General features: G+C 44.7%; 1 protein-coding gene across 1 annotated transcript in view; it reads left to right on the top strand.

Moving 5' to 3' along the window:
* The window catches only part of LOC115656768 (complement factor H-like), a 151230-nt gene that overhangs the window by 28380 nt on the left and 98957 nt on the right, over positions 1–23893 (top strand). The window contains exons 6-7 of the mRNA XM_030573916.1: positions 5335–5502; positions 8735–8911. Of these exons, the coding sequence (XP_030429776.1) occupies positions 5335–5502; positions 8735–8911 (345 nt within the window). The remainder of the gene's footprint in view (positions 1–5334; positions 5503–8734; positions 8912–23893) is intronic.

Genomic DNA, 23893 nt, shown 5'->3' with positions numbered 1-23893 from the left:
AGCGACCTGGTCATCGGTCCACACATTCACCGCGCACTATGCGCCAGTCAGACAATCAAGAGATAATGCGGCCTTCGGCGTAGCAGTTTTAAATACCGCCACATCTCACTCCGACCCCACCGCCTAGGTAAGGCTTGGGAATCACCTAACTGGAATGCATATGAGCAATCACTCGAAGAAGAAAAGACGGTTACTTACCTTTGTAACTGTTGTTCTTCGAGATGTGTTGTTCATATCCATTCCAAACCCACCCTCCTTCCCCAATGTCGGAGTAGCCGGCAAGAAGGAACTGAAGGGTGGCCGGGTCGGCTGGGATATATATTGGGCACCATAGCGGCGCCACTCCAGGGGGCACCCAGCCGACCCGCCTGGGTTGCTAGGGTAAAAGTTTCTCCTACGAACGTGCATGCGGCGCGCACACACCTAACTGGAATGGATATGAGCAACACATCTCGAAGAACAACAGTTACAAAGGTAAGTAACCGTCTTTCTTTTGGCTTCTTTAACATTCATAACATATGGGAATGGTTTCAAACAGCAGAGCCCTCATGTCCCATACCAAGCACTCGTTGGGTTGGCCATTTAAAAGGAGGGGCTGCGGTTTTCGAGTTAACGTGCAGCACAAACCCAACTAACCCCCCCCCCCACTGTTCTTCGGGATGATCGTTTCATCTCTCTTCCCAAGGCATGGCACACAGCAGAGATGATTTCTGTTCAGCCACAGGCAAACAGCCCAGCAGGAATGGCCACCTCTGAATGTCCCCTTAATAAAATTCCCCTATTTCAGCCAGGTGACCATGAATGATATTACTCTCCTGAGGATAACACGGAGAGATAAAGAACAGATGTTGCTTGAATGCCAGCAAACACTGGGACCATATGCTGCCATGCTTTGTTGTGCAATGATTCCAGACTATGTGCTACTGGCCTGGCGTGGTAATGACAGATAGAATAAGTCTGCCCTCCCCAGAAACCTTTTGCAAAGGCTTTGGGAATACATCCAGGAGAGCTTCATTGAGATGTCACTGGAGGATTTACACTCCATCCCCATACACATTATCGGACTTTTCCAGTAGCTGTGCTGGCCGTGAATGCATCCCAAATCTTCAGGGCAAATTAATCATTAAACACACTTGATTTTAAACCATGTACAATATTTACAAAGGAACACTCACCAGAGGTCCCTTCTCTGCCTTCTAGGTCTGGGAGCCTGCCTTGGGTGGGTTGGGAGGGTACTGGCTCCAGGGTGATAAACAGTTCCTGGCTGTCGGCGAAAATGGTTTCTCAGTGCACAGCAAGCAAGCAATCTTCAACCTCCTCCTCCTCCTCCTCCTCATCTCCCTCATTCCCAAAATCCACATCCTTGTTGCGTGAGAATCCATTGATGGAGTCCACGCACAGGGCTGAGGTAGTTGTAGGGGCACCCCTAGCATGGCAAGCAGCTTATCATAAAAGCAGCATGTCTGGGGCTCTGACCCGGAGTGGCTGTTTACCTCTCTGGTTTTTTGGTAGGCTTGCCTCAGCTCCTTAAGTTTCACACTGCACTGGGTGGGCCCCGGTTGTAGCATCTGTCCTTCATACCCTTGAAGATTTTTAAAAATGTTTTGGCATTTCATCTTTTAGAATGGAGTTCTGATAGCATAGATTTGTCTCCCATACAGTGATCAGATCCAGTACCTCCCATTCGGTCCATGCTGGAGCTCTTTTGCGATTCTGGGACTCCATGGTCACCTCTGCTAATGAGTTCTGCATGGTCACCTGTGCTGATCAGCTTGCCACAGTGACCAAACAGGAAATGAAATTGAAAAGTTCACGGGGCTTTTCCTGTCTACATGACCAGTGCATCTGAGTAGAGAGTGCTGTCCAGAGCAGTCACAATGGAACACTCTGGGATAGCTCCCGAGGCCAATTGTGTCTACACTGCCCCAAATTCGACCCAGGAGGGTTGATTTCAGCGCTAATCACCTCGAATGGGAGGAGTACAGAAATCAATTTTAAGAGCCCTTTAAGTTGACAAAAATGGCTTCTTCGTGTGGACAGGTGCAGGATTAAATCAGTCTAATGCTGCTAAATTTGACCTAAACTTATAGTGTAGACCAGGGCTTTGAGTCCACAAAGTCTTTAGTTAATGCCCAGGCTTTCTCAGATTAGTGCACAAAGCTTTTTACAAAGCCAGATTCTTTTTACTTTAAGGGGAAAATGTTGAATGCCAGTTGAAGAAAACTAATCTACAAGTCTTATCTATTATGCAGAATTTTTCACGGATCACCTGTGAATGTCTTATTGTCTAACCAGCTGTTTTCATCGCCCCTCAAAAAATACATCTGCATAGTTCATGGCAGAGAACCTCCGAGTTTGTAACAAGAGATTTGGTCTTGCAGAGGTTGCAGTGCCACAGAAAAATATCTTTATAGAGATTGCAGCTGTGTCTGGAGTTTGGGTTCTGAAGCCCATCCTGCCCAAGGTATCAGAGCCCAAGCTCCAGCTCAAGTCACACTGTCTACACAGCGATTTTTAGCATGGTAGCAGGAGCACCATGAGCCTGAGTCTGTCAACCCAGGCTTGGAGGCTTGTTGCCGCAGCCTTCCACTCGTGTAGATATACACAGAAAGTCTCTGGTTCTGTTGCCCCTACCAGTTGTCATAGCCTGACTTGAGTTCTTGCTCCTCTTCTGTGCCCTTGCAGCTCAGGTGCAGTCCCCAGCATATGGCCTAATTCTAAACCTGACTCCAATCAGGGGCCAGCCCTTCTGCTTGGCTGCTTCCATGCCAATCTACTCTTCCTCTTCCACCTCCTGTGAAGACACTAAAGTTTGCTGGAGGAGAGATCTGCTTCCCTCCAACTTAGCAGGCTCACTAGCCACTAAAATGTGATTTAATGCCAGAGCTGCACTGAATAGACATCCTATGACCAAAGCCTCTCCCTGATCTGCTCCAGGCCCCAATAGTTCAATGCACCCATATAACTCATCCCCTTCCCCTCACATTCCTAGTAATTTAGAATGCAGTTCAGTAGTAGCTTAAAACTGTAAGTGCTAAGAAACTAGAAAGTACAATTTTGTGCCCCAGCGATCATACTTTTATAGGGTGGTGTGGTTGGTGTGATCACAATCAATTGACATTTTAGTTTGAAAACTGAAATTCTAATGAGTAGGCATGAGGATGTATAAATATCTGCCTATATGAATTTTTCAGTTTGTAGCTTATTCTATTTTCCAGTTAGAGGTGGCAGAATATTATGAGTGGGTTTTGTGTGGTTTTGGTCTGCTTTTATTTATTTATATAATTATTTACTTTTACTTTTCAGAAAGGGCTCACTTTTTTGGTCTAGGTATTTGAAAATCTTTATTCTACACTTGGAGAGTTTGGGAGGGGGCAGGAAACCATCCCTTATATTAGTTATAAAATTGCTTCTTGAAAAAGCTACTTCCCATGAAAAGTTAAAAGAGAGGAGTGGGTCAAAACAATGCTTGTAATGGAAATATTTTTATCACAACCTTGAGTGTGGAATCCTGAATACAATAGTGCTGTGAATGTGCATAGGACTTCCACAAAGCACAAAAAAGAACAGTTACTTTTTCAAACACCTTGCAGTTGAATTCGGACCAAGATATTAAACAGGATAACAAGTCTAGTACAAGGTTGAAAGACTGAGACTCTTGTGGCAAGTTATTTTTAATGAGGGATCTGAAGCAGAAGGACAGTTGGTACGCACAGTGTAAGACTTTCCAAGTACAGTATAGACAGGCTCCTGACAGAAAGTGCAAAGTCACAAGTGCTCCACAACTTCAATCACATTGTAATTGCCAGTCACACTTTCTTGGTATTCACAGCTCATGGAAGTGGGTGGAAAAAAAAAAGTTAAAAAATATTCAGGGAATCAGAATTTTGGTACCGAACCTTGTTCTTTGCTCCTAGGCTGCCAGGTGCTTAGTGAGCTATGAAGGCAGCATCCTTAGCTCTTGGCGGGAGGGACCAACTTGTGTGGCTCTGTAGCAAAACTCCAGGCTTAATCTGAGTTAGTGGTAATGGGATCCACAATAATTTACCATGAGACCTTAAGTCTTTGATGGAAAATCCTGCCTCCACTGAGATCAATGCCAAAACTGCCATTGAATTCACCAGGTTCAGGATTTCATCCTTAAGTGATAACTGAAGAGCGGGAAATGGTAGATTTCCCAGAGAGCTCAGAGGAAAGGGAAAAAATGCCACTGGCCAAGAGCACCATGTTATGCTGCTAGGTAATACTGAGAAAGGAAAATCTCAGATCTCATAATGTGGCAGGAACAAGAGTTAGGATTGTCAACACTCCAGGAGTGCCCTGGGGTCTATAGGAATTAAAGATTATTTTTTTAATTGAAGAGTATATCATCTGATGAAACCTCCAGGAATTCACCAAACCAAAATTGGCAACCCTAACAAGATCCCAAACCCAAACCTGTCTGAATAATAAATTTCAATCTGCTGCATGAAACAAACATGAATTTAGTTTGGAGGGTTTAACACAGTTACCTTTACACTTCATCGTACTTCTCCAGTGACTGAGCATGGGGAGAAGGAAAGTAAAAGATGCTTCCTTTGGTTGTTGTCCGTCTCCTGTCACCTTGTTTATCCTGGGCTGATGATGTGATTGCCATTACAATGGCATGATTTAAACAGTTCCATTACGCATGACTTTGGTTTTTATTTTGGATTAATGGAACTTTTCAGCTAGTGTCTGAGCCTGAACATAAACTCAATCAACAGAATGGTATCTATGTCCCTCCATGTTGGTGTTTCAATACCTGTATGATTTGGGTTCTGTAACAATGCTTTTTGTTTTAATAATCAGATTCAATGAGCATCATAGTGATACCTATACATAAAATAACTTGAGGGAATAATATGATTGCTAACGTCTTCTGGAGGCTAATGCTGTAAATGAATCTGTGCAGATACCACTACTTAAGAAAGGTATTGGGCAAGATTTTTTGGCTGGTGTAAATCAGTGTAGTTCCATTGAGGTTGATGGAACTTGCTGTTTTGCACCATTTGAGAATCTGGCCCATGTGACCCAATTCTTCACTGCCTTGTGTCTTGTGTAATTGTTTACACCTGTGCACAGTTGATATAACAAATTTCAGGCCAGTGGAAAAATCAAGTGCTTTGATTCATATTTGAAAATAAAGGTTTTTTCTGTTTGAAGTACTACATACTATGCAGCAAGAAGGCCTTATTTGGAATATTTTTTCAAATAAATAGCTAGTTTTGAAAGGGTGGTTTGTTTTGTTGTTTCTTTGTTAAATGTCTGACTTCCATTTGCTAACTGAATGTAATCTTTTCTTTTTTCCTTTAGAAAAGTGTTCTCCTGGTTATTTGGAAAATGGTAGATTTCTGTCTAGCTATTGGAACACCTACAAAGAAGGTGATGAAATTTCATATGTGTGTTCTCCTCATAATCTGGAAGCCAAAGTTACATGCACAAAGAATGGCTGGTCACCTACTCCAACATGTACTTCCAAGAGTAAGGAACATTCATGTTCTATTGATCAGCTTGTTAAAAAAACTTGTAGACATATTACTATCATCATCTGCCTGAAATGAAAACAAAAATACTAGTCCTAGCAGGTGACTTGTCATGACAACGCACATTTCTGACCTGAGCAACTGTGTGATCATATTGCAGTGACCTTCAGATTTCTTCACCCACCCCTGTTTGTTGTATGTACGGTGACCGGGTGTCCGGTTTTTGACCAGAACACCTGGTCAAAAGAGGATCCTGGCAGCTTTGGTCAACACCACTGACTGGACTGTTAACTGTCCAGTTGGCAGTGCTGCAGAGTGGGACTGGCAGGCTCACTGCTAACCTCGGTGCTGCTCCCAGGAAGCAGACAGCATGTCACCCCTCAGGTTCCTATACATAGGGGCATCCAAGGGGCTCTGCATACTGTCCTAGCTCCAAGTGCTGTCTCCACAGCTCCCACTGCCTGAGAACCATGGCCAGTGGGAGCTGTGGGGGTGGTGCCTACAGACGGGGTAGGCCACAGAGCTGCCTGGCCACACCTCAGCATAGGAGCCTCAGGGGGGACATGTCACTGCTCGAGGTAAGTGCCGCCTGAAGCTTGCACCCCTGAATCCCTCCTGGGCCTCAAAACCCTGCCCCAGTCCTGATCACCCAACTGAACCCCTCGGTCCCAGCCTGGAGCACACTACTACACCCCCAAACCCTCATCCCTGGCATCACTCCAGAGCCTGAACTCCCTCCTACACCCCTTCCTGCACCACAACCCCCTGAGCCAGCCCGATGAAAATGAGTGAGTGAGGGTGGGGAGAATGAGTGATGGCGGGTGGGGGAGGAGTGTGTGAGAGGCCTTGGAGGAAGGTAGGGCAGCAGGAGGGGGGGGGAAGGCAGTTCAGGTTTTGTGCCAATGGAAAATTGGCATCTCTAGTTGTTTCATTTTTAAAAGTTAGATTGTTAACTCTTTGGAACAGGTACCAGTTATTTCTTTGTCTTCTGTGTAGAGATGAGCATATCTTTTTGTAATAAAATAATAATAATAGTCCCTAACCCCTCTGCCCAACCCTGTTCTTCCTTAACTCCACCCCATAGCCATTCTTATTCCCACCTCTCAGCACTAAAAATAAAAATGTAGCTGTGGCCACTTGAGCTGTGGGAGGAGCTAGCCTCCTCGCATATGATCCTGTCAAAGATCATGGCTATGTACTGAGGTGGCTAGCCACTTGCATCACCACAGCGGTACTCCTATTTTTAATGTGCTAGTTCGATTGGAGCTAAAGCTAAAGTATGTCTCTTCATGCTAGAATGTACAAGTTTCCAACTCTTATGTAGACATAGCCACAGTCTCAGTGCCTGGCATAAGTGTTACCCCTAGGAACCAAGAGAGACAACTGCAAGGAAAGTTCTGCTCAGCCCCTGCCACCTTGGGCTTGAGCATGTTCAGTACAGATTGAATCTTCAGAGAATAATCAAGCTCCAGATCTGTACTTTCATAGGTTTATAACATGGCCAAATTTGGGTACATTTTTCTGAGGACAGCAAAAGGTGAATCTTTGACACCAGGTGGACACCACAGCCAAATGTTGAGTTGCTGCTCCAAACCATGGAAGTGCTAGAGGTTCTCAACAAAACAGCTCTAACAACTACTTAGCATCGACAAAAGAGAATATTTTACTCAAACATCAGTGTCCGAAACAGCAAAACCGTTTCAGCTTTAACTTTTCAAAACTAAACAAAAAATGGTGCTGAGGCAGACACCTGACATGGAAAATTTCAATCAAGTGGTTATAAGTCTAACAAAGTTACAAGCAATTAGAAATGGGATTTTATCATTCAGAGAATCGGGCAAATTTAATAAAAGATGTTACTATTAGCTCCACCTAATATTTATAAATTGTGACATTTAGTCACTGGTCTGGCCTGTGTTTAGGGATACTGTGGAGGAAAATTTCAGAGTGTTACCTGTGTTAGTCTGTATCAGCAAAAATGACAAGGAGTACTAGTGGCACCTTATAAACTAACAAATTTGTTTGGGCATAAGCTTTTTTGGGCTAAAACCCACTTCATCAGATGTAAGAGAGCTCCCATCTTTTCATGTACTGCTATATATATCTTCCTACTATATTTTCCATTCCATGCATCTGATGAAGTGGGTTTTAGCCCACAAAAGCTTATGCCCAAATATACTTGTTAGTCTATAAGGTGCCACAGGTATGTCTCATTTTTGTTGAGGCAAAGTAATCCAGGGAGCAGTTGTGCACCAGGAAATCCTATCTTTCTGTTCTCTACCAGGCATGAGTTGTGTGTGCATTACACCATCTTTTGGGATAATGCAGCATATTCCTCTGTCTGTACCTGGTCAGCACTTCTGGGTGTTGCAAAGTGGGTTAAAACCATGGATTCACTTTGCCCCTCTGCCTCCCCTTCCTCCATGGAGTGGCTTGCACAGTTTGTCTGGTAGCTCTGGGTGCTTGAACATGAGTTAAGATATCATGTATAAAATCAAGTTCTCAACCTTGATAACAAAATTCAGACAAACACATCCTGTCTCAAAGCCTCATTCCCTCCCTATCTCTACTCTCCCCAAATGCCCAAGACAATAGATGGGCTGCGCAGTGTATCTTGGAAGTCAGCAAATTCAGGGAGAGAGTGAATTCCAAAACTGAATGCATCTCCAGGATAATGCCCTGCAACAAACACCCTCTCCTTTAAACTGAGGGGGCCTAGCATAAATGCTCTATTGGTCACAGTTGTGGAAATATTGCAGTGGGTGAGGCTGTCTTTGAAGAAGGCAGGTTAAGTGATAATGTCTGTATGATGTTTTATCACTGTCTTTCTCACTGATGAGCCGCTTATGATTTGAAGGTGCTTCACCAAATTACTTATACATACAGCACATACAATACAAGGATAGAATTTTTCCCCGCAGAATAAGAGCTGACAGTGTCAGAATCAAAATGACCATTTTAGTTCAACCATCTTTTTGATTGACTTTGAGAAATCAGTATCAGGAATGATTGTGAGAGATAAGAAACACTGATATACACTATGATTTCTTACCTTCCTCTCCCACTCTCCAAAAGTATGAAGGAACTTCTTGTTCACAAAATTTTTAAATAGCATTCCTCCATTTCATTTCAGGTGTACCTCTTCTCGTGGTCACCCTACATCTATGAAAAGCATGTTAATTAATAGTATTTATCTTGAGATAATGTCATACTCTCTCTCTCTATTTTAGAAATCTGTGAAAAAGTTGAGATACAGAATGGTTATTTCTCTGAAAGTAAGAACAGATTTAATTTAAACGAGGAAGCAAAATATGGGTGTCAGATTGGTTACACAACTCCAGAAGGAAATGAGTTAGGAAAGACACAGTGCCTTCGAGAAGGATGGACTCCTTTACCAAAGTGCATTAGTGAGTAATTTAATGATTGAAGAACTCCCTATTTTGCTCCTTTTTTCCCCGAGTAGAGGATGAGCACCATGTTCAGGGCTGGAGAGAAGCTTGCAGCTTCATGTGGGGAAACTTATAAGGCTGAGGCTCCTTGGGTTATGCCTTACTATGACTGGACAAAATTAATCTATTATTTGGGGGAGGTATTACCATCATAAATAAAATAACTTACCATTGACTGATCAGAAGTTAAATCATAAAGACTTAAATTTTATGTAAAAGCATCAGAGCACAAAATTATAAACATTTTCTTCCAATTGTTGTCACTTTAGGTATCTTAGTTATAGTCCTCTGGTTTCGGGAGTCCCTTCTCTCCAGAGGAGAGGAAATACGGTGATTAAAATGGACAATTAAATCTCCCACTTTTGTGGGACAATAACTCCAATATTAACCCAGTCCAAGTGGGGGTCATCTCTTCCTTTTGTTTCAGGCTGCCATATTTCCTGGCTATTCCTCTTTTTACCCTATTAGTATCCACATACACAGAACATAAAAGAACTTGCTTATAATTTGTCTTCAAATGAAGTCCATTCCATCGCTCAGAGAAGAGTATTAAATAAACAGCATAGCTACCAAGACCTAGAAAATCCCATCTCCATTATCTGTCTGTGAAATACAGGAACTTTAAGTTGTTCGCAGTTCTGGCTCTGCAAAGTGGTGTCCAGTACGATAGCACCTGCAATAACTCTTGGACACTGGGATGTTTCACACAGAATAGTCTACAAAATTGGCTCAATAAATGAATAAACCTTCCTTTGGATGCATGGCTCTTTATAAAGTAGTTTTCCGTATTTCAAGTCAAGAATAATTCTCATGTTTCTACAGGGAGGAGATTCCCTGCAATTTGTGACTCATTTGGAAACCAGTAGGGAAATGTTTGACTTTTGTGGTATTCATGAATGTTATGATTTGAAAATAAAGGCAGTGAAAATGACAGTGCCAATGCATGGATTAGTTTGGTTGGTAAACAAGGACCAGACCCTCAAATGGGATAAAACAGGACTAAGGCACAAACTCCTACTCACAGAGTTATCCCTCCAACCTCTGGAGTTCTGACAGGAGCCCTCACCACAACCCTCTACTTCGAATGGAGGTGAGCCCAGGGAGTTGTTGGTGAGCCAGTCTTGTAAGGCCTCTAAATAAAGGTCTGTGAGTCCCCATAGTGAGCCCTGATCAAGCTGAAAATGATCTCTGACTCAATCAGTATCATCAGTAACAACGGCAGAAAAACTATCTAAATCTGGTACCCAGGATATGCGCGATACTGAACTGACAGAGGAAGTCAGGTTGCCTGAAGATCCAATGGGCACAGGAATCATGGAGGTGTCATGGAGGTGCAAAAAACATAGAAGATCCACCCCAGGGAATGCTCTGTCAGTATGGAAATTAACATCCGTACTACCTGTGGTGCGCCAGGCACCAACAGGCCTCGCTATCAGCCCCTTTGGTAGAAGCCTCTCGGCCCTGACAACCACTGCCAGTACTTTGTCTGATGCACTGGACTTGCCTCTGCACAGTAGTGAGGTCCCAGTACTGAGATCACACAATGCCCTTGACTTTCTGATGACTTCCTGCCACATACCATCCTTTTTGTTGTTAGAGTCAGAAAGTGAGCAAGAGGATATGGTTTCCCACCACTCTTCTCACCCACCATATAGGTGGAATTCATGGAAAGCGCATGGTCCTGCGTAGGCCTGGAGGAAGACTTACTGCCATGGTTATGGTCCTGCTTCCTTGCCTCCTGACTAGGCCCCAGCACCAGCTCCGTGGTACTGGTATTGCCAGAATTGGAAAGCATACTTCTTGGCCACCCTCCAGTTGCAAACTATGAAGCCCTATTGGCAAAATACGACTATCAGAATTATGCAAAACTCAGTTCTTTTATTGAGTAGCTCTCCAATTCTCATAAGTAGCAATTTAAGTCCGTAGTCAACAAAGGCCAACAGGTGCCTAAGACATCTTTCCAGTTTGCACTTGATGCGACTGACATGGCAGCACATTCAATGCCTACTGCCATTGTGATGAGAAGGGCCTCATGGCTTCATCTGTCTGATTTCCCAGAGGAGGTCCAACGGACCATGGAGGATCTTCCTTTTGAAGGGACAAAGCTATTCACCAAGAAGACCGACGCCTCCCTGAACACATTAAAAGATTTCCAGAACCACTCTTTGATCCACCCTATACACCTGGGTACAAAAGAAAATATAGCTCTCAGCCACCATTGAAACCTCACTCACTATGTATATAGTCTGGGTAGCTCGAGACTGGTTCTGGCAGGAGGGGTAACTAATCGGGGTAATGAGAGGTTGGGGAGCAGAGCTGGAAAGGCAGAGAATCCTTAGGGTATGTGTACACTACAAAATTAGGCAGATTTAATATAAGTTGATTTTCTAGAAATCAATTTGATACAGTCGATTGTGTGTGTCCCCACTCAAGACCATTAAGTCAGCAGAGTGCATCCACAGTACCAAGGCTAGCATCTACTTTCGGAGCGTTGCACTGTGGTAGCTATCCCATAGTTCCCACAGTCTCCATCGCCCATTGGAATTCTGGGTTGAGCTCCCAGTGCCTGATGGGGCAAAAACATTGTCACGGGTGGTTCTGGGTACATGTCATCAGCTCCATGAAAGCAATGGCAAAAAATCATTTCTCGCCTTTTTCCCTGCCTTATCTGTGCAGACGACATACCATGGCAAGCATGGAGCCCGCTCTGCTCACTGTCACCGTACGTCTTCTGGGTGCTGCTGGCAGATGCGGTATTGCAGTGCTACACAGCAGCAGCTCCTTGCCTTTTCAAGTTAGCGGAGATGGTTAGCAGCCCTAATGTACCATCTGCTGCTGTCTCCTGGTGCCTCCCACCTCACTGACGCCACCTATCATCTTGATCCCGCCACCTGTCCTCTTGCACGTCCCTCTTGTCCTCGCTTTCATTTTGTGCTTTCCTGCACTCTGACATTGTTTGCCTCCATGCATTCTGCTGGGCTCTTTCAGTGTGGGAGGACTGCATGAGCTCAGAGAACATTTAATCATGAGTGCTTTTTTTTTTGTCTTCTAATCTTCGCTAGCCTCTGGGATGGAGATGTTACTTGGAGCATTGAAACATTTGCCGCTGCAGGAGGAAAAAGAGGAAGAGTACTATTTAAAAAGACACATTTTAGAGAACAATAAGTAGACTCTTTCACAGTGAACCAAGCTGTTAACATTACATAGCAGATGTGCTTTCTTTACAAGGTTGCATTTTGCCCCTTATACTGAGGGCCTTCCGGTTTGGTGTGAGAGATCACACATGTAGGACCAGCAGACAACAGAATTCGGCTTGCAGGCAGACATGGTAAGCCACAGTCTTTTGGCTTCTTTAACATTCATAACATATGGGAATGGTTTCAAACAGCAGCGCCCTCATGTCCCATACCAAGCACTCGTTGGGTTGGCCATTTAAAAGGAGGGGCTGCGGTTTTCAAGTTAACGTGCAGCACAAACCCAACTAACCCCCCCCCACTATTCTTCGGGATGATCGTTTCATCTCTCTTCCCAAGGCATGGCACACAGCAGAGATGATTTCTGTTCAGCCACAGGCAAACAGCCCAGCAGGAATGGCCACCTCTGAATGTCCCCTTAATAAAATTCCCCTATTTCAGCCAGGTGACCATGAATGATATTACTCTCCTGAGGATAACACGGAGAGATAAAGAACAGATGTTGCTTGAATGCCAGCAAACACTGGGACCATATGCTGCCATGCTTTGTTGTGCAATGATTCCAGACTATGTGCTACTGGCCTGGCGTGGTAATGACAGATAGAATAAGTCTGCCCTCCCCAGAAGCCTTTTGCAAAGGCTTTGGGAGTACATCCAGGAGAGCTTCATTGAGATGTCACTGGAGGATTTACACTCTATCCCCATACACATTATCGGACTTTTCCAGTAGCTGTGCTGGCCGTGAATGCATCCCAAATCTTCAGGGCAAATTAATCATTAAACACACTTGATTTTAAACCATGTACAATATTTACAAAGGAACACTCACCAGAGGTCCCTTCTCTGCCTTCTAGGTCTGGGAGCCTGCCTTGGGTGGGTTGGGAGGGTACTGGCTCCAGGGTGATAAACAGTTCCTGGCTGTCGGCGAAAATGGTTTCTCAGTGCACAGCAAGCAAGCAATCTTCAACCTCCTCCTCCTCCTCCTCCTCCTCCTCCTCATCTCCCTCATTCCCAAAATCCACATCCTTGTTGCGTGAGAATCCATTGATGGAGTCCACGCACAGGGCTGAGGTAGTTGTAGGGGCACCCCTAGCATGGCAAGCAGCTTATCATAAAAGCAGCATGTCTGGGGCTCTGACCCGGAGTGGCTGTTTACCTCTCTGGTTTTTTGGTAGGCTTGCCTCAGCTCCTTAAGTTTCACACTGCACTGGGTGGGCCCCGGTTGTAGCATCTGTCCTTCATACCCTTGAAGATTTTTAAAAATGTTTTGGCATTTCATCTTTTAGAATGGAGTTCTGATAGCATGGCTTTGTCTCCTCATACAGCGATCAGATCCAGTACCTCCCATTCAGTCCATGCTGGAGCTCTTTTGCGATTCTGGGACTCCACGGTCACCTCTGCTAATGAGTTCTGCATGGTCACCTGTGCTGATCAGCTTGCCACAGTGACCAAACAGGAAATGAAATTGAAAAGTTCACGGGGCTTTTCCTGTCTACATGACCAGTGCATCTGAGTTGAGAGTGCTGTCCAGAGCAGTCACAATGGAACACTCTGGGATAGCTCCCGAGGCCAATTGTGTCTACATTACCCCAAATTCGACCCAGGAGGATTGATTTCAGTGCTAATCACCTCGAATGGGAGGAGTACAGAAATCAATTTTAAGAGCCCTTTAAGTTGACAAAAATGGCTTCTTCGTGTGGACAGGTGCAGGATTAAATCAATCTAATGCTGCTAAATTTGACCTAAACTCATAGTGTAGACCAGGGCTATGAGTCCACAAAGTCTTTAGGTAATGCCCAGGCTTTCTCAGATTAGTGCACAAAGCTTTTTACAAAGCCAGATTCTTTCTACCTTAAGGGGAAAATGTTGAATGCCAGTTGAAGAAAACTAATCTACGAGTCTTATCTATTATTCACGGAGCACCTGTGAATGTCTTATTGTCTAACCAGCTGTTTTCATCGCCCCTCAAAAAATACATCTGCATAGTTCATGGCAGAGAACCTCCGAGTTTGTAACAAGAGATTTGGTCTTGCAGAGGTTGCAGTGCCACAGTAAAAATATCTGTATAGAGATTACAGCTGAGTCTGGAGTTTGGGTTCTGAAGCCCATCCTGCCCAAGGTATCAGAGCCCAAGTTCCAGCTCAAGTCACACTGTCTACACAGCAATTTTTAGCATGGTAGCAGGAGCACCATGAGCCTGAGTCTGTCAACCCAGGCTTGGAGGCTTGTTGCCGCGGCCTTCCACTCATTGTGTAGATATACACAGAAAGTCTCTGGTTCTGTTGCCCCTACCAGTTGTCATAGCCTGACTTGAGTTCTTGCTCCTCTTCTGTGCCCTTGCAGCTCAGGTGCAGTCCCCAGTATATGGCCTAATTCTAAACCTGACTCCAATCAGGGGCCAGCCCTTCTGCTTGGCTGCTTCCATGCCAATCTACTCTTCCCCTTCCACCTCCTGTGAAGACGCTAAAGTTTGCTGGAGGAGAGATCTGCTTCCCTCCAACTTAGCAGGCTCACTAGCCACTAAAATGTGCTTTTATGCCGGAGCTGCACTGAATAGACATCCTATGACCAAAGCCTCCCTGATCTGCTCCAGACCCCAATAGTTCAATGCACCCATATAACTCATCCCCTTCCCCTCACATTCCTAGTAATTTAGAATGCAGTTCAGTAGTAGCTAAAACTGTAAGTGCTAAGAAACTAGAAAGTACAATTTTGTGCCCCAGCGATCATACTTTTATAGGGTGGTGTGGTTGGTGTGATCACAATCAATTGACATTTTAGTTTGAAAACTGAAATTCTAATGAGTAGGCATGAGGATGTATAAATATCTGCCTATATGAATTTTTCAGTTTGTAGCTTATTCTATTTTCCAGTTAGAGGTGGCAGAAATATTATGAATGGGTTTTGTGTGGTTTTGGTCTGGTTTTATTTATTTATATAATTATTTACTTTTACTTTTCAGAAAGGGCTCACTTTTTTGGTCTAGGTATTTGAAAATCTTTATTCTACACTTGGAGAGTTTGGGAGGGGGCAGGAAACCATCCCTTATATTAGTTATAAAATTGCTTCTTGAAAAAGCTACTTCCCATGAAAAGTTAAAAGAGAGGAGGGGTCAAAACAATGCTTGTAATGGAAATATTTTTATCACAACCTTGAGTGTGGAATCCTGAATAAAATAGTGCTGTGAATGTGCATAGGACTTCCACAAAGCACAAAAAAGAACAGTTACTTTTTCAAACACCTTGCAGTTGAATTCAGACCAACATATTAAACAGGATAACAAGTCTAGTACAAGGTTAAAAGACTGAGACTCTTGTGGCAAGTTATTTTTAATGAGGGATCTGAAGCAGAAGGACAGTTGGTACACACAGTGTAAGACTTTCCAAGTACAGTATAGACAGGCTCCTGACAGAAAGTGCAAAGTCACAAGTGCTCCACAACTTCAATCACACTGTAATTGCCAGTCACACTTTCCTGGCATTCACAACTCATGGAAGTGGGTGGAAAAAAAAAAGTTTAAAAATATTCAGGGAATCAGAATTTTGGTACCGAACCTTGTTCTTTGCTCCTAGGCTGCCAGGTGCTTAGTGAGCTATGAAGGCAGCATCCTTAGCTCTTGGCGGGAGGGACCAACTTGTGTGGCTCTGTAGCAAAACTCCAGGCTTAATCTGAGTTAGTGGTAATGGGATCCACAATAATTTACCATGAGGCCTTAAGCCTTTGATGGAAAATCCTGCCTCCACTGAGATCAATGCCAAAACTGCCATTGAATTCACCAGGTTCAGGATTTCATCCTTAAGTGATAACTGAAGAGCGGGAAATGGTAGATTTCCCAGAGAGCTCAGAGGAAAGGGAAAAAATGCCACTGGCCAAGAGCACCATGTTATGCTGCTAGGTAATACTGAGAAAGGAAAAAACTCAGATCTCATAATGTGGCAGGAACAAGAGTTAGGATTGTCAACACTCCAGGAGTGCCCTGGGGTCTATAGGAATTAAAGATTATTTTTTTAATTGAAGAGTATATCATCTGATGAAACCTCCAGGAATTCAAAATTGGCAACCCTAACAAGATCCCAAACCCAAACCTGTCTGAATAATAAATTTCAATCTGCTGCATGAAACAAACATGAATTTAGTTTGGAGGGTTTAACACAGTTACCTTTACACTTCATCGTACTTCTCCAGTGACTGAGCATGGGGAGAAGGAAAGTAAAAGATGCTTCCTTTGGTTGTTGTCCGTCTCCTGTCACCTTGTTTATCCTGGGCTGATGATGTGATTGCCATTACAATGGCATGATTTAAACAGTTCCATTACGCATGACTTTGGTTTTTATTTTGGATTAATGGAACTTTTCAGCTAGTGTCTGAGCCTGAACATAAACTCAATCAACAGAATGGTATCTATGTCCCTCCATGTTGGTGTTTCAATACCTGTATGATTTGGGTTCTGTAACAATGCTTTTTGTTTTAATAATCAGATTCAATGAGCATCATAGTGATACCTATACATAAAATAACTTGAGGGAATAATATGATTGCTAACGTCTTCTGGAGGCTAATGCTGTAAATGAATCTGTGCAGATACCACTACTTAAGAAAGGTATTGGGCAAGATTTTTTGGCTGGTGTAAATCAATGTAGTTCCATTGAGGTTGATGGAACTTGCTGTTTTGCACCATTTGAGAATCTGGCCCATGTGACCCAATTCTTCACTGCCTTGCATCTTATGTAATTGTTTATACCTCTGCACAGTTGATATAACAAATTTCAGGCCAGTGGAAAAATCAAGTGCTTTGATTCATATTTGAAAATAAAGGTTTTTTCTGTTTGAAGTACTACATACTATGCAGCAAGAAGGCCTTATTTGGAATATTTTTTTCAAATAAATAGCTAGTTTTGAAAGAGTGGTTTGTTTTGTTGTTTCTTTGTTAAATGTCTGACTTCCATTTGCTAACTGAATGTAATCTTTTCTTTTTTCCTTTAGAAAAGTGTTCTCCTGGTTATTTGGAAAATGGTAGATTTCTGTCTAGCTATTGGAACACCTACAAAGAAGGTGATGAAATTTCATATGTGTGTTCTCCTCATAATCTGGAAGCCAAAGTTACATGCACAAAGAATGGCTGGTCACCTACTCCAACATGTACTTCCAAGAGTAAGGAACATTCATGTTCTATTGATCAGCTTGTTAAAAAAACTTGTAGACATATTACTATCATCATCTGCCTGAAATGAAAACAAAAATACTAGTCCTAGCAGGTGACTTGTCATGACAACGCACATTTCTGACCTGAGCAACTGTGTGATCATATTGCAGTGACCTTCAGATTTCTTCACCCACCCCTGTTTGTTGTATGTACGGTGACCGGGTGTCCGGTTTTTGACCAGAACACCTGGTCAAAAGAGGATCCTGGCAGCTTTGGTCAACACCACTGACTGGACTGTTAACTGTCCAGTTGGCAGTGCTGCACAGTGGGACTGGCAGGCTCACTGCTAACCTCGGTGCTGCTCCCAGGAAGCAGACAGCATGTCACCCCTCAGGTTCCTATACATAGGGGCATCCAAAGGGCTCTGCATACAGTCCTAGCTCCAAGTGCTGTCCCCACAGCTCCCACTGCCTGTGAACCACGGCCAGTGGGAGCTGTGGGGGTGGTGCCTACAGACGGGGCAGGGCACAGAGCTGCCTGGCCACATCTCCGCATAGGAGCCTCAGGGGGGACATGCCACTGCTCGAGGTAAGCACCACCTGAAGCTTGCACACCTGAATCCCTCCTGGGCCTCAAAACCCTGCCCCAGTCCTGATCACCCGACTGAACCCCTCGGTCCTAGCCTGGAGCACACTACTACACCCCAAAACCCTCATCCCTGGCATCACCCCAGAGCCTGCACTCCCTCCCACACCCCTTCCTGCACCCCAACCCCCTGAGCCAGCCCGATGAAAATGAGTGAGTGAGGGTGGGGAGAATGAGTGATGGGGGGTGGGGGCGGAATGTGTGAGAGGCCTTGGAGGACAAGGGGCAGGGCAGGGCTGTTTGGTGTTGTGCCAGTGGAAAATTGGCATCTCTAGTTGTTTCATTTTTAAAAGTTAGATTGTTAACTCTTTGGGACAGGTACCAGTTATTTCTTTGTCTTCTGTGTAGAGATGAGCATACCTTTTTGTAATAAAATAATAATAATAGTCCCTAACCCCTCTGCCCAACCCTGTTCTTCCTTAACTCCACCCCATAGCCATTCTTATTCCCATCTCTCAGCACTAAAAATAAAAATGTAGCTGTGGCCACTTGAGCTGTGGGAGGAGCTAGCCTCCCCGCATATGATCCTGTCAAAGATCATAGCTATGTACTGAGGTGGCTAGCCACTTGCATCACCACAGCAGTACTCCTATTTTTAATGTGCAAGTTTGATTGGAGCTAAAGCTAAAATATGTTTCTTCATGCTAGAATGTACAAGTTTCCAACTCTTATGTAGACATAGCCACAGTCTCAGTGCCTGGCATGAGTGTGGCCCCTAGGAACCATGAGAGACAACTGCAAGGAAAGTTTTGCTCAGCCCCTGCCACTTTGGGCTTGAGCATGTTCAGTAGAAATTGAATCTTCAGAGAATAATCAAGCTCCAGATCTGTACTTTCATAGGTTTATAACATGGGCAAATTTGGGAGCATTTTTCTGAGGACAGCAAAAGGTGCATCTTTGACACCAGGTGGACACCACAGCCAAATGTTGAGTTGCTGCTCCAAACCATGGAAGTGCTAGAGGTTCTCAACAAAACAGCTCTAACAATAACTTAACATTGACAAAACAGAATATTTTACTCAAACATCAGTCTCTGAAACAGCAAAACCATTTCAGCTTAAACTTTTCAAAGCAAAACAAAAAATGATGCTGAGGCAGACACCAGACATGAAAAATTTCAATCCAAATGGTTAAAGTCTAACAAAGTTACAAGCAATTAGAAATGGGATTTTATCATTCAGAGAATTGGGCAAATTTAATAAAAGATATTACTATTAGCTCCACCTAATGTTTATAAATTGTGACATTTAGCCACTGGTCTGGTCTGTGTTTAGGGATAGCCTGGAGGCAAATTTCAGAGTGTTACCCTGTCATGAACAGATAGCTAAGGGTTAATGTCTCTTACACCTGGAAAGAGGTAACCTGAAGCACCTGACCAGAGGACCAATCAGGAAACAAGACTTTTTCAAATCTGGGACTAGGTTATGACATGGTGGCAGCATTTGTGGGAAAGATAGAATCCAGAAGCGAATAGGAATATATTTTTCTTTTCTCTGGTAGGGGCTTTTAAGCAGAGAGAAACAGTTTGGTTTTAAAGGGAACCAGAGAGAATTTTTTTTTCTCTGCTCTTTCTTGCAGTTTCTGGCTTGCATATTAAGCAAGGAACCATTAAGCTGTGACAAAGGGGTCTTTTGTGACACAATAGCACTCCCATTAGGAGTTAAATACCAGCACTATACACATGCAAGTAAAGTGGTTTTTCTGGTTTACTTTACATTGAAAAGATTAACTAGAAGAAGAAAGCGAAAAAGGCACTGTTGCTAGGCAGACCCCAGGAGGCAACAGAGAACCTGCAGTTCAGACAACAAACACCAGAAGGCACCCCAATACAAGAAAACAGGAACCATGACTTCCAAGGAAAAAAGGGAGGCAGAAGAACAATTCAAAGAAGCTGAATACAGGTGACAACTGGAAATAAAACAAAAAGAGATGGAACTAAGAGAAAGAGAAAGAGAGGCGGCCTACAAAATAGAGCAAGAAACCAAAGATGCAGACCACCAAAAACAGCTGGAACTCCAGAGGGAAGCCCACCAACAGGCCATGGAATTAGAAAAGGCTAAGCAAAACACAGCCAACCCTAACAACCCTGCGCCAATGATTGTTCCACAGCACAGGAAATTTCCCACCTACAAGGCAGGTGATGACACTGAGGCCTTCTTGGAAAATTTTGAAAGAGCCTGTATTGGGTACCGCATCTCTGAAGACCAGTACATGGTAGAATTGAGGCCACAGCTCAGTGGACCTTTAGCAGAAGTGGCCGCTGAAATGCCTAAGGAGAACATGAACGACTATAAACTTTTTCAAACCAAGACCAGATACAAAATGGGGATAACCCCGGATCATGCCCATCGGCATTTCAGAACCCAAAACTGGAAACCAGATGTGTCATTTCCCAAACATGCCTACTCTGGTGGGAAAAATTATGAGGCCTGGATATCAGGACACAATGTTAAATCCTTGGAAGAACTGCACCTCCTCATACAAATGGAGCAGTTCTTGGATGGTGTTCCTGAGGACATAACACGGTACATACAAGATGGAAAACCCAAAAATCTCACCAAGGCGGGGGAGATTGGATCCAGATGGATGGAAGTGGCAGAAAGCAAGAAAGCTACTGTCAAGGGGAACGAATACCCCAGGGGGCACACCGACCATAAACCCTACAACTGAGGACAGCCAAAGACCCCACATACAACCCAAGTAAAGCCACAGACGCCCTATTCTTCCACCTCACCAGTCTCCAGTAACTCACCTCAACCCAGTGACCCATCAGATGGAAGATGCTTTAAGTGTAATGAACTGGGACATATCAAGGCCAACTGTCCAAAGAACGCCATCCGAGTGCAGTTCATTACACCTCCATCACACCAAAGATCCCCAGGCCTAGATGCCTCTCAAATACCCTTGCAGTGAAGGGAAAATTTGAGAGTGGGCGGAAAGAAGGTTACTGCGTGGAGAGACACGGGGGCACAAGTGTCAGCTATCCACCAATCCTTTGTTGACCCCAAATTCATCAACCCAAAGGCCCAAGTGACAATTTACCCCTTCATGTCACAAGCTGTAGACTTGCCTACAGCTGAACTGCCTGTCCAGTATAAAGGCTGGTCAGGAATGTGGACTTTTGCAGTCTATGACAATTATCCTATCCCCATGCTACTGGGGGAAGACTTGGCCAACCAGGTGAAGCAGGCCAAGCGAGTGGGAATGGTTACACGTAGCCAAACCAGGCAAGCTTCCAGACCCATTCCTGTTCCTGAGCCATCCACAGACGCCCCGTCTGTGTTACCAGAGACCCAGACAGAGGTAGTGGACCCGGATTCCATGCCAACCACTGAAACAGCCACAGCGCCTCCAGTCCCAGGCCCGGAACTGGAACAGCAACCAGCACCAGCAATTGCAACTACATCTTCAAACTCAATGCCAGAGGGCGCCAGCGAGCCAAAACTGGCAGAAGCAACAGACAGCCATACCCAAAAGGCTCAGCCAGAGCCTGAAATACCCTCAGGTGCACCAGCGGAGAGCGGTTCACCAGCGACGGAAACAACCCCATCACCTACATCGCCTCCAGAGGGACCAAGCCCAAGTCCACAGTCTGAGGAAGAACTGGTGACCCCAGCCTCAAGGGAACAGTTCCAGACTGAGCAGGAAGCAGATGACAGTCTTCAGAAAGCTTGGGCGGAGGCACGGAGCCCCCCACCCCCTCTAAGCTCTTCTAATCGATCCCGGTTTGTTATAAACTAAGGACTTTTATACAAGAAGATTCTTTCTGGTGGAAACCGGAAAGAATGACAGCCGCAAAAACAGTTGGTGGTTCCAACTAAGTACCGGGAGAAGCTCTTAAGCTTAGCCCATGATCATCCCAGTGGCCATTCTGGGGTGAACAGAACCAAGGACCAGTTGGGGAAGTCCTTCCACTGGGAGGGGATGGGCAAGGACGTTGCCAAGTATGTCCAGTCTTGTGAGGTATGCCAAAGAGTGGGAAAACCCCAAGACCAGGTCAAGGCCCCTCTCCAGCCACTCCCCATAATTGAGGTCCCATTTCAGCGAATAGCTGTGGATATTCTTGGTCTTTTCCCAAAAAAGACGCCCAGAGGAAAGCAGTACGTACTGACTTTCGTGGACTTTGCTACCCGATGGCCGGAAGCAGTAGCTCTAGGCAACACCAAGGCTAACACTGTATGCCTGGCCCTAACAGACATTTTTGCCAGGGTAGGTTGGCCCTTGGACATCCTTACAGATTTAGGATCTAATTTCCTGGCATGGACCATGCAAAAACTGTGGGAAACTCATGGGGTGAACCACTTGGTTGCCTCCCCGTACCACCATCAAACCAATGGCCTGGTGGAAAGGTTTCATGGAACTTTGGGGGCCATGATACGTAAATTCGTCAACGAATACTCCAATAATTGGGACCTAGTGTTGCAGCAGTTGCTGTTTGCCTACAGGGCTGTACCACATCCCAGTTTAGGGTTTTCACCGTTTGAACTTATGTATGGTCACGAGGTTAAGGGGCCATTACAGTTGGTGAAGCAGCAATGGGAGAGGTTTACGTCTTCTCCAGGAACTAACATTCTGGACTTTGTAAGCAACCTACAAAGCACCCTCCGACACTCTTTAGCCCTTGCTAAAGAGAACCTAAAGGATGCTCAGGAAGAGCAAAAGGCCTGGTGTGACAAACATGCCAAAGAACGTTCCTTCAAGGTAGGAGACCAGGTTATGGTCTTGAAGGCGCAACAGGCCCATAAGATGAAAGCATCATGAGAAGGGCCGTTCACAGTCCAAGGGCGCCTGTGAACTGTGAACTACCTCATAGCATTTCCCAATTCCTCACTAAAGCCCAGAGTGTACCATGTTAATTCTCTCAAGCCTTTCTATTCCAGAGACTTACAGGTTTGTCAGTTTACAGTCCACGGAGATAATGCTAAGTGGCCTGACGGTGTCTACTACGACGGAAAAAAAGACGGTGGCATGGAAGAGGTGAACCTCTCAACCACCCTGGAACATCTGCAGCGGCAACAAATCAAGGAGCTGTGCACTAGCTTCACCCCATTGTTCTCAACCACCCCAGGACGGACTGAACGGGCATACCACTCCATTGACACAGGTAATGCTCACTCATTAGAACCCCACCCTACCGGGTGTCTCCTCATGCCCAAGCTGCTATAAAACGGAAGATCCAGAACATGCTGCAGATGGGTATAATCCGCCCATCTACCAGTGCATAGGTATCTCCAGTGGTTCTGGTACCCAAACCAGATGGGGAAATACGCTTTTGCGTGGACTACCGTAAGCTAAATGCGGTAACTCGTCCGGACAACTATCCAATGCCTCGCACCGATGAGCTATTGGAAAAATTGGGATGTGCCCAGTTCATCTCTTCAATAGACTTAACCAAGGGGTACTGGCAAGTACCGCTAGATGAACCTGCCAAGGAAAGGTCAGCATTCGTCACCCATACGGGGATGTATGAATTTAATGTCCTTCCTTTCGGGCTGCGAAATGCACCCGCCGCCTTCCAGAGGCTGGTAGATGGTCTACTAGCAGAACTGGGTGAATATGCAGTTGCCTACCTCGATGATGTGGCCATTTTTTCAGACTCCTGGCCCGAACACCTACTACACCTGGAAAAGGTCTTTGAGCACATCAGGCAGGCCGGACTAACTGTTAAGGCCAAAAAAGTGTCAAATAGGCCAAAACAGAGTGACTTACCTGGGGCACCAGGTGGGTCGAGGAACCATAAACCCCCTACAGGCCAAGGTGGATGCTATCCAAAAGTGGCCTATCCCAAGGTCAAAGAAACAGGTCCAATCCTTCTTAGGCTTGGCCGGGTACTACAGGTGATTTGTACCACACTACAGCCAAATCACTGCCCCACTGACTGACCTGACCAAAAGACCCAGCCAAATGCAGTTAAGTGGACTGATAAGTGTCAAAAGGCCTTTACCCAACTTAAGGCAA

This window comes from Gopherus evgoodei, chromosome 8 (assembly GCF_007399415.2).
Source record: "Gopherus evgoodei ecotype Sinaloan lineage chromosome 8, rGopEvg1_v1.p, whole genome shotgun sequence".
Taxonomy (NCBI): Eukaryota; Metazoa; Chordata; order Testudines; family Testudinidae; genus Gopherus; species Gopherus evgoodei.
This window is presented reverse-complemented; position numbering and strand designations above follow the sequence as displayed.